The 13459-nt window shown below is 42.9% G+C and overlaps 1 protein-coding gene across 6 annotated transcripts in view; it reads right to left on the reverse strand.

Annotated features, from left to right (window-relative positions):
* Positions 1-13459, reverse strand: part of LOC143988320 (glutathione S-transferase 3-like) — a 127626-nt gene that overhangs the window by 24738 nt on the left and 89429 nt on the right. For all 6 annotated transcript variants that reach the window (XM_077487786.1, XM_077487789.1, XM_077487787.1 and 3 more), the window contains exons 2-3: positions 11822-11918; positions 1027-1078 (exon numbers count right to left, since the gene is read on the reverse strand). In XM_077487786.1, the coding sequence (XP_077343912.1) occupies positions 1027-1078; positions 11822-11908 (139 nt within the window). In that variant the 5' untranslated portion in view covers positions 11909-11918. The remainder of the gene's footprint in view (positions 1-1026; positions 1079-11821; positions 11919-13459) is intronic.

A 13459-nucleotide genomic window follows, 5' to 3' on the forward strand; every position in this document is an offset into this window, starting at 1 on the left:
GTTGTGCCATTTCTCTTGACAGAGAAGTCAGGGGAAATATTATAAATTCGGTTTTGGACAAGTTGAGTTTGAGGAAGTGTTGTGACATCCATACAGATATGTCTGTTAGTAAATTGGTGATGCATGAGGAGACTGATTGAGTGAGTTGAGGGGTGGAGAGATAGATTTGAGTGTCGTCAGCGTAGAAATGATATTGAAAGCCATGAGAGGCTATCAGCTGACCCAGGGAAGAGGCGTAGATTGAAAATAAAAGAGGTCCAAGAACAGAACCTTGGGGAACCCTGACGGAGAAGGGAAGAGTAGTGGAGGAAGTAGAATTGTAAGAAAAGTTTACGGGGACTGGATGAGAAAGTTTACGGGGACTGGACGTACAAGGCTATTCAATAGTAGGTGTATATGGATTATTTTTGGAGAATAAAGTATATTAGTGTCATGCTAGCAATTGAGTTAAAGTAAAACATATGTGGCAGGCTACCAGCACATTATGGGAATTATTTACGAAAGGTAAATCCACTTTGCACTGCAAGTGCACTTGGAAGTGCAGTTGTTCTAAATCCAAGGGGTAGATCTGAAATGAGGGGAAGCTCTGCTGATTTTATCATCCAATCATGTGCAAGCTAAAATGCTATTTTTTATTTTCCTTGCACGTCCCCCTCGGATCTACAGCGACTTTACTTCCAAGTGCACTTTCAGTGCAAAGTGGATTTGCCTTTAGTAAATAAACCCCTAGGGCTCCATGGGGTGTCTAGCCCCGGTGGGTGCAATCCTGGCACTATAGTGCAGTATCCAGCCCTGCTGCCTGTAGCCTGCCAAAGTCTATGGCGGACTGAGATACATTGTGCCCAGACAGGACAGAGTGCAGTACCATATAGTACCCACGTTTAGGGCCCTAAGCTTTCAAGGTCATTCTCCTTACATTTTTTATACTATTTACAATATTATTTAGTAACAAGGACATAGGTCAGAGTCCAGTTCAATCAAGTATGGTTTGTGCAAACATTGATAGGATGAATAATAAATACGTACTCTTAACCAATTTCTCATATTCCTCCTTTTTATCATATAGCTTCTCTTCAAACTGTAAAGAAAAAAAAAATGAAAGTCAACAACATTGGTCAATGAAACCTTTGAGTATGCTGAGAAATGTCCGTTGATACCCAAGCACCCGTAAGGCAAAATGGAAAAAAAAAAAAAACACTAGAACTTGTGGCCTCTATAATTTCCTCAAATAAATAAATACATGAACAAACATAGAATGGTTTGAAGGGCAGGCTGTACGCTTGCGTTAATATTCTCAGGTCTTTGGGCAGTTTTACGGCATTACCTGCCCCTTGTCAGGCCTCCTTGTCATTCAGAATTAAAAAAAAAGAAAGAAATGAACTGTACACCCTTACAATTTAATTGCCAGGTTCTGCTATATCTTTTTAAACACACGGTCAGTTTTTTTTTTTGGTTGGATGGATTGTATTGGGTTTTTGGAAAGGATGAGAAACATGATTATCCTTCACTTCTTATCCGCTATTTATTCAACATTGTGACTAGGACAAGTGAAGGGAAATCCTTAATGGGTACACATAGCAATAGAAGTCTGACAGAAGTTCTAACCTCAATACTAATAAAAAATAAAAAGGAAAAAAGTTTTTTACTCACTATAAGATCCTCCTACACCAATAACCCCACATTTTCCTGCAACCCCCCCCCCCATTCACACAGGGGTATACACATGCTGCAGACATGTTTTGCATCAAGGTGGAGCAAACATTATCCCCCTTCCCCCGGGATAGTGGGCATATCACCTAATGAACATAACTCTTTCAAGTCAAAGGGACAACCCATCCCTAAATTATGAATCTTATCAGAAACCCATTTCTGATAAGAATATGCATATCATTTTTTATATACAATTTCTACAATATTCCACCCATCATCCCCATGTAGAAAAATTATATGCATATTCTTATCAGAAATGGGTTAAATATGTTCCTATGTATGTTTAACTCCAATATTCCACCCATAATCCCTATGTAGAAAAATAATGATATGAATATTATTATCACAAATGGGTTTAATATATTCCTATATATGTTTAACTGTAATACTCCACCCATAATCCCCATGTAGAAAAATAATTATATGCATATTATTATCAGTATTGGGTAAAATATATTCCTATGTATGTTTAACTACAATATTCCACCCATAATCCCCATGTAGACAAATTATATGCATATTATCAGTAATGGGTTAAATATGTTCATTGTCAGGTGTTAACATGATATTCCTCCCATAAACCCCATGAGAAATAATTCTACCCATATTCCCCATCAAAAACAAGTCAGATGTAATTTTTCCATTAGCAAGTGAAACGTTAACCATTAGCAACTGCTTCTTGCAACATTATATCAAGCACTGCAGGAAAGAATAACATATTTTGAGAAACAGCATATATATGTGTATAAAGTACACTGACATCTAGTGAGAGTTCTCAGTATTGCAGCCAATAATCCAATCATCCCATCATCCCAATATGCAGTTTAGTAGGTCCTGAAAACTTGGTTATGGGGGTTACAGTGGTGTGAAAAAGTGTTTGCCCCCTTCCTCATTTCCTGTTCCTTTGCATGTTTGTCACACTTAAGTGTTTCGGAACATCAAACCAATTTAAACAATAGTCAAGGACAACACAAGTAAACACAAAATGCAATTTGTAAATGAAGGTGTTTATTATTAAAGGTGAAAAAAAATCCAAACCATCATGGCCCTGTGTGAAAAAGTGATTGCCCCTAAACCTAATAACTGGTTGGGCCACCCTTAGCAGCAACAACTGCAACCAAGCGTTTGCGATAACGTGCAATGAGGCTTTTACAGCGTCCTGGAGGAATTTTGGCCCACTCATCTTTGCAGAATTGTCCTAATTCAGTTACATTAGAGGGTTTTCGAGCATGAACGGCCTTTTTAAGGTCATACCACAACATCTCAATAGGATTCAGGTCAGGACTTTGGCTAGGCCACTCCAAAGTCTTCATTTTGTTTTTCTTCAGCCATTCGGTGGTGGACTTGCTGGTGTGTTTAGGATCATTGTCCTGCTGCAGAACCCAAGTTCGTTTCAGCTTGAGTACACGAACAGATGGTCGGACATTCTCCTTCAGGATCTCTTGGTAGACAGCAGAATTCATAGTTCCTTTTATCACGGCAAGTCTTCCAGGTCCTGAAGCAGCAAAACAGCCCCAGACCATCACACTACCACCACCATATTTTACTGTTGGTATAATGTTCTTTTTATGAAATGCAGTGTTCCTTCTACGCCAGATATACTTGGACACACACCTTCCAAAGAGTTCCACTTTTGTCTCATCGGTCCACAGAATGTTGTCCCAAAAGTCTTGGGGATCATCAAGATGTGTTGTGGAGAAATTGAGACGAGCTTTGATGTTCTTTTTGCTCAGCAGTGGTTTTCTCCTTGGAACTCTGCCATGCAGGCCATTTTTGCCCAGTCTTTTCCTGATGGTGGAGGCATGAACGCTGACCTTAACTGAGGCAAGTGAGGCCTGCAGTTCCTTGGACGTTGTTGTGGGGTCTTTTGTGACCTCTTGGATGAGTCGTCGCTGCGCTCTTGGGGTAATTTTGGGCGGCCGGCCACTCCTGGGAAGGTTCATCACTGTTCCATGTCTTCGCCATTTGTGGATAATGGCTCTCACTGTGGTTCGCTGGATTCCCAAAGCTTTGGAAATGGCTTTATAACCCTTTCCAGACTGATAGATCTCAATTACTTTCTTTCTCAATTGTTCCTGAATTTCTTTGGGTCTCGGCATGATGTGTAGCTTTTAAGGATCTTCTGGTGGACCTTACTGTGTCAAGCAGCTCCTATTTAAGTGATGCCTTTATTGTGAACAGGTGTGGCAATAATCAGGCCTGGGTGTGGCTAGAGAAATTGAACTCAGGTGTGGACAACCACAGTTATAGTATGTTTTAACAAGGGGGTAATCACTTTTTCACACAGGGCCATGAGGTTTGGATTTTTCTTCACCTTTAATAATAAACACCTTCATTTACAAATTGCATTTTGTGTTTACTTGTGTTGTCCTTGACTATTGTTTAAATTGGTTTGATGTTCCGAAACACTTAAGTGTGACAAACACGCAAAGGAACAGGAAATGAGGAAGGGGGCAAACACTTTTTCACACCACTGTATTTACTAAAGGAAAATCCACTTTGCACTGCAACTGCACTTGGAAGTGCATTCACTGTAGATCCGTGGGGGACATGCAAGGATAATAAACAGCATTTTAGCTTGCAGGTGATTGGATGATAAAATCAGCAGAGCTTCCACTCATTTTAGATCTACCCCTTAGATTGAGAGAAACTGCACTTCCAACCCCCATGTGTTTTACTTCAAATGACAGTTTGGGAGTAGGCAGTTACATTTAAAAAATACAATGTAAAATTAACAAGGACACCAACATAGTTGTAGCTTTGATCTTAAAAGGATAATGGTGTTGTGATGACTTGCACCAAAAAAAACCCCCAAAAAAACATTCTTGATATCACTAGAAAAAAAAAAGCCTTTGAAAATTTGTTTGCCATAGCTCCATCAGTATCACCAGCAAAGCAGCTTTATTATTATCCCATTACCGCTTGCGGACCAGCCGTGGCAGTTCTACTGCAGGTTGGCTCTGCTACACGAAATCACGTTATACTACGTGATCTCACGGGGCTTGCATAGCCATTGCATGCCCGCCATGAGCTCCATGAGTCAGATTGCGGGTCCCGCCGACTGATCGCTGTATAAATGTGAATGGTCCCAAAAATATGTCAAAATTGTCCAATCTGTCCGCCATACTGTCACAGTCACGATAAAAAAATAAAAAAAAATAAAAAAAAAAAAGGCAGATTGCCGCCATTACTAGGAAATAAAAAATGTAATAAAAGTGGCATAAAACTATCCCCTATTTTGTAGACGCGATAACTTTTGTGCAAACTAATCAATAAACGCTTATTGCGATTTTTTTTTTTACCAAAAATATTTAGAAGAATACGTTTTAGCCTAAGCTGAGGGAATTTTTTTTTTTTTTTTTATATAGATTTTTTGGGGATATTTATTATTATAGCAAAAATTAAAAAATAATAATTTTTTTTCCCAAAATTGTCGCTCTTTTTTGTTTATAGCGCAAAAAATATAAACCGCAGAGGTGATCAAATGCCACCAAAAGAAAGGATTTGTGCAAAAAAAAAAAAAAAAAAAAAAAAGGGATGTCAATTTTGTTTGGGAGTCACGTCGCACGACCGCGCAATTGTCAGTTAAAGTGACGCAGTGCTGAATCGCAAAAAGTGCTCTGGTCTTGGACAGTGGGGGCTGAAGTGGTTAAAGAGGAGAATGCGCGTTGCATTTCAAGATTTCATAATTTGCAGCGTCATGAATGTTAATTCTCCATTACGAACGCTAGTTTACAAGACCGACCGCTTCCAGCTCGTCCTTGCTTCTGAGCATGTGCGTTTGTACTTTGGACTTTTGTCATTGTCGGAAAATCCGACAAGACATTTGTCCACTAAACATTTTAAAGCCTGCCATCCAACAATTGTCTTCGTAAAATCCGTCAAAAATTACAAACGGTCGGATTTTCTGCCAACAGCCTGTCCTCACACAATTCCCGTCAGAAAAGCTGATCGTGTGTACGAGGCTTTAAGGTGTCAGCATATCAAGACATTTTGGACAAATTTTATGCTCCCAATTTTGTGGGAAAAGTTTGGGGATGTCCCGTTCCTGTTCCAACATAACTGCCCAGAGCAAGGTCCATAAAGACATGTATGAGCAAGTTTGGGGTGGAGGAAATTGACTGGCCTGTACAGAGTCCTGACCTCAACTCGATAGAACACCTTTGGGATGAATTAGAGCAGAGACTGCGAGCCAGGTCTTCTCATCCACATTGCATAACCTCACAAATGCACTTCTGGAAGAATGGTCAAACATTCCCATAGAAACACTCCAAAACCTTGTGGACAGCCTTCCCAACAATTATGAATGTAGTGATGTACAAGACGTACCTGATATTTCCATTATGAACGCTAGTTACAGCTATGGCTCGTACTTGATTCCGAGCATGCGTGGATTTTTTTTTCGATGGACTTGTGTATGTCCGACAACAAACCTTTGTTGGCGGAAAATTTGAGAATCTGCTAGCCAACATTTAATCGGCAGAAAGTCAGACAACAAATGTTTGATGGAGCATACACACGGTCGGACTTTCTGCCAACAAGCTCACATCCAACATTTGGATCGTGTGCACGGGGCATAAGACTGGGATGCCATTAAAGTTTATGTGCATGTAAAGGCAGGTGTCCCAATACTTGGTAATATATTGTATCCTAAAAGCGGAATTACACACAAAAATGGAACTTCCGCTTTTCGGAACCCTCCCCCCCCCCTTTGCTACCTTTCAGGGGGGAGGGGGAGCAGATACCTGTCCAATACAAGTATCTTGCTCCCATTTCTGGGCATAGATACCCTGGCCACCTGCGGGTATCTACGCCACTTCCCATCCCCCCGCTGTCTTCCGGGAGACACATGGGTCTCAGGAGACAGCTAGGACCAGTGGGAACGCACAGCGTGAGTCACGCATGCGCAGTAGAGAAGCAGGAAGTGAAGCCGGAAGGCTTCAATTCCCGATTCCCTTACTGAAGATGGCGGTGGCAGTACTCGAGAGCCGAGTGACAGATCGGCTTCGGGTGCCAACATCGCAGGCACCCTGGACACGCAAGTTGAGCTCAGTGCCTCCAACAAAAAGTGAGGAGAGGCACTGTAAGCTCATCCTCTCAGTCTGCTGCAGAGTGTGCCAGCTTATATTTAAACTGGCCGCTCTGTATGTAGCTTCTTACAGGCTGTGCAAGGAGCCCCATATCTCCTGAACTACAGGTCATAGGGGCCCCAAATTTATACCAGTGGTGGGGTAGGACTTAGGCTACCTACCCCCCCCCCCCCCCAAACTGACCTCATGTCACCGAACTACGACCCTCAAAGCAAATTTTTTTTTTTTTTACTGTTCATGGCTCTGCCTCACCTGCCTCCTCTGACTGCACGCAGGGCCTTCTTTAATGCAGGGCAAATGGGGCACCTGCCCAGGGCCCATGCATTGGAGGGCCCCAAACGCTAAATCAAGTGCATTTGTTTTCTCCTCCTTTATATCCAGCTCGGAATGGGTTAAGTGAAATCACGTCTCCGCAGTGTCTCTTCTACTGGCCCACCCCTTCCCCTTATCTCAGACTGAGAGGATGGAGTCTCTTCCCGCTGCATTCCGCCCCTCTCATCCCTCCTCTGTGGGCTGCCGAACTACATCGCTCTGCACAGTGAATAAACCGTCTCCCTCTGAGACACTGTGTGCCGTCCTGGGCCGGGCTTGCTTCCCCTCCCACCCTGGGTTTTCAGGGAGTCTCAGCTGCTGTAAAACTTCTTGGGGGAGTGCAGGGCTGCTGTGTGTTGTACTGTAGGACAGTGATTGGCTGCTGCTGTAGAACTTCTTGGAGGGGGGAGAGCAGGGCTGCTGGGTGTTGTAGTGCAGGGCAACGATTGACAATTGACAGCTGTGGGCTCAACAATAACCCCCTCCCCGCTTCTCCACCCTCAACACTAACCCCCCTCCCCATTTCTCCACCCTCAACACTAACCCCCTCCCCACTTTTCCACCCTCAACACTAACCCCCCTCCCAGCTTCTCCACCCTCAACACTAACCCCCCCTCCCCATTTCTCCACCCTCAACACTAAACCCCCCGCTTCTCCACCCGCAATAACTCACCTCCCCGCTCCTCCACCCTCAACACTAATCCCCCCACTTCTCCACCCTCAACACTAACCCCCCCTCCCCACTTCTCCATCCTAAACACTAACCCCCCTCCCCACTTCTCCATCCTAAACACTAACCCCCCTTCTCACTTCTCCATCCTAAACACTAACCCCCCTCCCCACTTCTCCATCCTAAACACTAACCCCCCTACCCACTTCTCCACCCTCAACACTAACCCCCCGCTTCTCGACCCTCAATAACTCACCTCCCCGCTCCTCCACCCTCAACACTAACCCCCCTCCCCACCCTCAACACTAACCCCCCTCCCAGCTTCTCCACCCTCAACACTAACCCCCCCTCCCTATTTCTCCACCCTCAACACTAAACCCCCCCCCGCTTCTCCACCCTCAATAACTCACCTCCCCGCTCCTCCACCCTCAACACTAACCCCCCTCCCCGCTTCTCTACCCTCAACACTAACCCCCCCACTTCTCCACCCTCAACACTAACCCCCCTCCCCACTTTTCCACCCTCAACACTAACCCACCTCCCCGCTTCTCCAATCTCAACACTGACCCCCCTCCCCACTTCTCTACCCTCAACACTAACCCCCTCCCCACTTCTCTACCCTCAACACTAACCCCCTCCCCACTTCTCTACCCTCAACACTAACCCCCTCCCCACTTCTCTACCCTCAACACTAACCCCCCTCCCCACTTCTCCATCCTAAACACTAACCCCCCTCCCCACTTCTCCATCCTCAACACTAACCCCCTCCCCACTTCTCCACCCTCAACACTAACCCCCCGCTTCTCCACCCTCAATAACTCACCTCCCCGCTCCTCCACCCTCAACACTAATCCCCCTCCCCACTTCTCCATCCTAAACACCAACCCCCTCCCCGCTTCTCCACCCTCAACAATAACTCACCTCCCCACTTCTCCACCCTCAACACCAACCCCCCTCCCCGCTTCTCCACCCTAAACAATAAGCCACTCCCTGCTTCTCTTCCCTCAACAATAACCCCAATTCCTGCCTCTCCACCACCAATAACCCCAATCCCTGCTTGTCCACCCTCAATAACCCCTCTACCTGCCTCTCCACCCGCACTATCCCCCATCCCCGCTTCTCCACCCTCAGCAATACCCCTCCTTTCTGCAGAAACAGCAGCATGCTGATGGTTAACGAGTTGCAATGTAGTATGGAGTGGGGGGCAGTATGGGGGGAGGGGAACTGTGTAATGATGGGCATAGTATTGGGGAGATGGGTCCTGCAATTATGGTGGTAGTATGGGGAATGGGGGTCCTGTATAATGATGGGGGGGTGGCAAAATTTCATGAGGGGCCCCCTCCCCAAAGAACAATGTTTCTGTGCACGTCTCGCTTATATTATCCAGCGTGTCACCAAACAGCAGTGGCTTGAGAGATAGAGAGAGAATCAGCCTCGGTAGTAGAGATGAATATAAAGGAATTCTTCTGGGGGGGACTGAAATGCAGCTTTTTTTGGTTCAGCAACCCGATGAACTGGCAGAATTTTGATCAGTGTATTGCCAGCTTCAAGCAGGGTAAATTAGTCCCCAACTCCTTTACACCAGGCCAGCACTCAACCTTTTCACATTTTTTTGTGGTCTCAGGGAACCCCTGCTAAAAAAAAAAAAAAAAAAAGGACTATATATACACAACTTATGATACACTGCGAAACCCTGCACTAGGCAGAATTCCTCTGGGAGTGAAGGGGTTTAGCCACAGGCAGCGATTACCCCTAGGCTGAGCTTTCATTTAGTAACTAGTGTATCTTGGAAAGGGTTTTTTTTTTTTGCTTCTGTAGAAATAAAAGAAATGTTACAAATTCATTTTATGTCAATCCAATCTAAATAAGAAATCATAACTATAAAGCAATCCTGTGTTTAAAAAAAAAAAAAAAAAAAGTGACATGGAACATTTTTGCGTTTTTAGAAAATCAAGTTTAGTGTTGCAATAGGCACATACAGTAGGTATAGAAAAGAATCACCCCTTTTAATTATCACATTTTGTTGCCTGAAATGAAGGCAGACACTGTTTTTGTTTTATCCAGCTGTATGTACTAGTGCTACTTATAACATCCAAGTGAAAGATATAACACCAGCATGTCAGAATTTTTTTTTTCAAAATTTCAAAAACAGAATCACTGAGCTGGAAATGGGTTCACCCCTCTTCTAAAAATGACTTGTAAACACATCAGGTGAAGCTAATCGCCTTCACAATGGCACACAAAGCCATTTGACTTTTAACTGTGATCAGCTGTGGTCATTTTGATTAGCTAAACATGATAAGAGCTTTCCTGGAGCATTTCAGTCCCTGGTAGTGTAACTGAAGCAAACAATTATGGGTGGCAAGGCACTGTCAAAGAATCTTCGGGATAAAGTAGGACAGACACAAGTTAGGGGATGGATTCAAAAAAAGGTAAAAGGCTTTATCAATGCTTAGAAGCACAGTGAAATCTATTAAGAAGTAGAAGGTATTTGGTACAACAGAGACCCTCCCTGGATCAGGATGTTGCTCCAAACTGGATGAACAAGCTAGGAGGAAACTGGTCAGAGAGTCTATAGCAACACTGTGTGCAGGTGACAATAATATCACAAATTCTCCACAAATGTGACTTGTATGGGAGGGTTGCAAGAAAAACAAGCCATTCCTCAAGAAAGGCCACATGCAGTCATGACTGAGCTTTGCCAAAAGGCACCTTGAAGATTCTGAGGCCACATGGAAAACTTATGATCAGATGAGACTAAAGTTACATTTTTTGGCCTCAACACCAAACGATATGTCTGGCGGAAATCCAATACAGCTCACCATCCAAATAACACCATTCCTACATTAAAGTATGGAGGTGGGAATATCCGGTTATGGGGGTGTTTCTCTGGACCAGGGACTGAGGCACTTGTCAGGGTAGAATGAAAAATGGATGGGGCAAAATACCATCAAATTCTTGAGGATACTCTGCTGCCCTCTGCCGGAACATTATCAATGGGAAACAGGTTTACCTTCCAACATGACAATGACCCAAAGCACACAGCAAAAATGAACATTGAAGGAAAAAAAAAGGATGAATGTCCTTGCATTTCCCAGTCAGAGCCCAGACTTAAACCCCATTGAAAATCTGTAGAATGACATGAAGACTGCAATCCACAAACTGTCATCATCAAATGTAACTGAACTTGAGCAGTTCTACAAAAAAGTGTGGGCAAATAGTGCTAAGTCTAGATGTGCAAAGTTAGAAGAGACATATCCCAACTGACTAAAGGCTGCAAGTAGAGCAAAAGGTGGTTCAACAAAATACTGACATAAGGGAGTGATCTTTTCCAGCTCAGTGATTCTGTTTTTGATTTTTTTTTCTGACATTTTGGTGTTATATCTTTTATTTGGATGTTATAAGTTGCACTAGTAAATACAGCTTTAGCCTTTGTATTATGATCGGGATAATTTACCATCACACACACTATCCGATTTTTAAAGGCACATTATCAGGAAACTATCTTCCTAGGTGTATGTGTCTTAAGGCCTGGTCCACAGCTATGTAGGTTGCAGTTTGCATATTTCAGGTGCATTTTGCGTTTTTCAATACACATTTTTCATCCGTTGAAGTCTACGGAACCAAAAATACAGAAAAAAGTCCCTGGCCCTTTCCATAAAATGTACAGTAGGGAACATGGGCCATAGAAAACCATGTTAAATATTCTGTAGTGCGTTTCTGCAAAACTGAAAACGCTCTAAAAAAATGCATAGGTGTGTACCAGGCCTTATAGACCAATACCTGCCTTTCATCTGAGAAATGTGCTGCTTTCCGGTCAGGAATTGAGGATCATAAATATGATGATACTTGTAGTATATGGCAGGAGATAGAGGATTTACACTGTAGAATACATAATCTGGTCTTTATACTACAGCAACACAGAATATTTATGATGTCAATCAATCAAGCAGTGTAGTAATTTTGGTGACCATTTTATAGATAGACCGCATTGTGTTTTGAAATGCAAGTTTTTGACAACTTTTGAGATTACACCAACCTCGACACCGACTGCAGCAAGTGCCCAGCGGATAGACTCCATTTTCCCCCTTCCATTGAAGTAGTGAAGCACTGGTTTATCAGACATGATTGCAATCCTAGAAAAAAAATATTATATATATAAAATTATAAGAAGCTTACACAATATTCGTGTAATGCACAATCTATATAAAATGAAAATAAATGTATTTCAATGCTCTTTTTAGAGTAAAATGTACAAGAGATACATTGTAAAGTTTCAAAAATCTTTTACACAGTAATTGTGCTTTAGTGCTCCTTCCCACAGTTCAAAGCCAGGGGATCAGCACATTGAAAGCATTGCCCTTTCTATGTGACTGATATCTTAGCTCAACAATAAAGAGAACACTACACTGAGTTACTTAGAGCTCCCTCTTGTGGCGTATACACAAATCTCCATATTTAATATAATACATTTACAGATGAGCCAGCATTAGCAGTAAAATGTGAAAGGAAAAAATATTCCAAAATTTGAGAAGAATAGTTTGTCATTGAAAATTAGTTATACTTTTCTTTTAAGGTTTTCATTCAATGTATTGATTATCCATGCTTTATTTGCGGTTTTCGAATGCAATAAATAATAAATGTGCTTTTTCAAAGAATACTCTGATTGCCCAACTGAGTATCAGGGAGGCTATTCATGCTCACATGTTGAGGCTTACAAAAAAACTCACAAAGGTTCTCATTCATACTGGGGTCATCCTAAGCCTGAGAACACAAGAAAAAAAACATGTGATAAAATGTTCTTGTCATATGGCCACAAGTCCCACAAAAACTGTTGATATGGAGGTCATCCTAAGCCTCTGGAGCACAACAAAAAGATATAACAAAATTAACTCCAGGTAAAAATCAACAGTTACCCTTGCAGTGGGACTGTGTCTTTGTCTAGGGGTATTATAAAAAGCAGTTATACCTACCTTACCCCTCGCTCCAATAGGCTTCCTCACTGCTGCATGACAAGTTCCCCAAATCCCCTTCACTTCACTGCTTCTCAGTTGCAGGCACTTTGATATCATCATGTAATAATGCAGGACCAGCAATCCTGCATTGTAAGTGAGGGTGCAGACAGCCTGCCCACATGCTGGAGAGATGGAGAGGAGAGCACCAACTGCAAGAATCGAGGGATAAGGTAGGAAAAAAAAATTGTCCCCCCTAGACCAAATTGAGCATATAACCCTTGCAATCCAGGGGGAGCCCCACTCCAAGGGTAGCTTTTTATTTTACCCAGAGTTCAGCTTTAGAGACCTGATTGAAGTAGAAGCCCATGCCAGACTCAGAAGCCCATTGTTACTGTAACTTGTAAGTAGAACATTACGTGAAATTAATATATCTCAGTGAAGTAAAAAATGTTTACATAAACCCTCAAACCTATACTTGTATACATTTTATTCTATTTTTTTAATTTAACCTGAATATTCTTCTACTTAAAACCTATGTTAGACTTACCTAAGGGGGGGGGGGCAGATCATGGTCTTAGTGGGATCCAGTAAAGGTCACCGCCGATGCCAGCACCTGGGGTTGGGAGGCCCCCCTAGAGAAAGCCAAAGCCCTAGGCCAATGGAACAACTCACTAGGTTGGATGTGATCCAAGTACAGTGATCTCAGAGTGGTGGGAGAGGCC

The sequence above is a fragment of the Lithobates pipiens genome, unplaced genomic scaffold (assembly GCF_037356315.1).
Source record: "Lithobates pipiens isolate NorthernLeopardFrog02 unplaced genomic scaffold, aLitPip1_a1.2 Scaffold_18, whole genome shotgun sequence".
Lineage (NCBI taxonomy): Eukaryota > Metazoa > Chordata > Amphibia > Anura > Ranidae > Lithobates > Lithobates pipiens.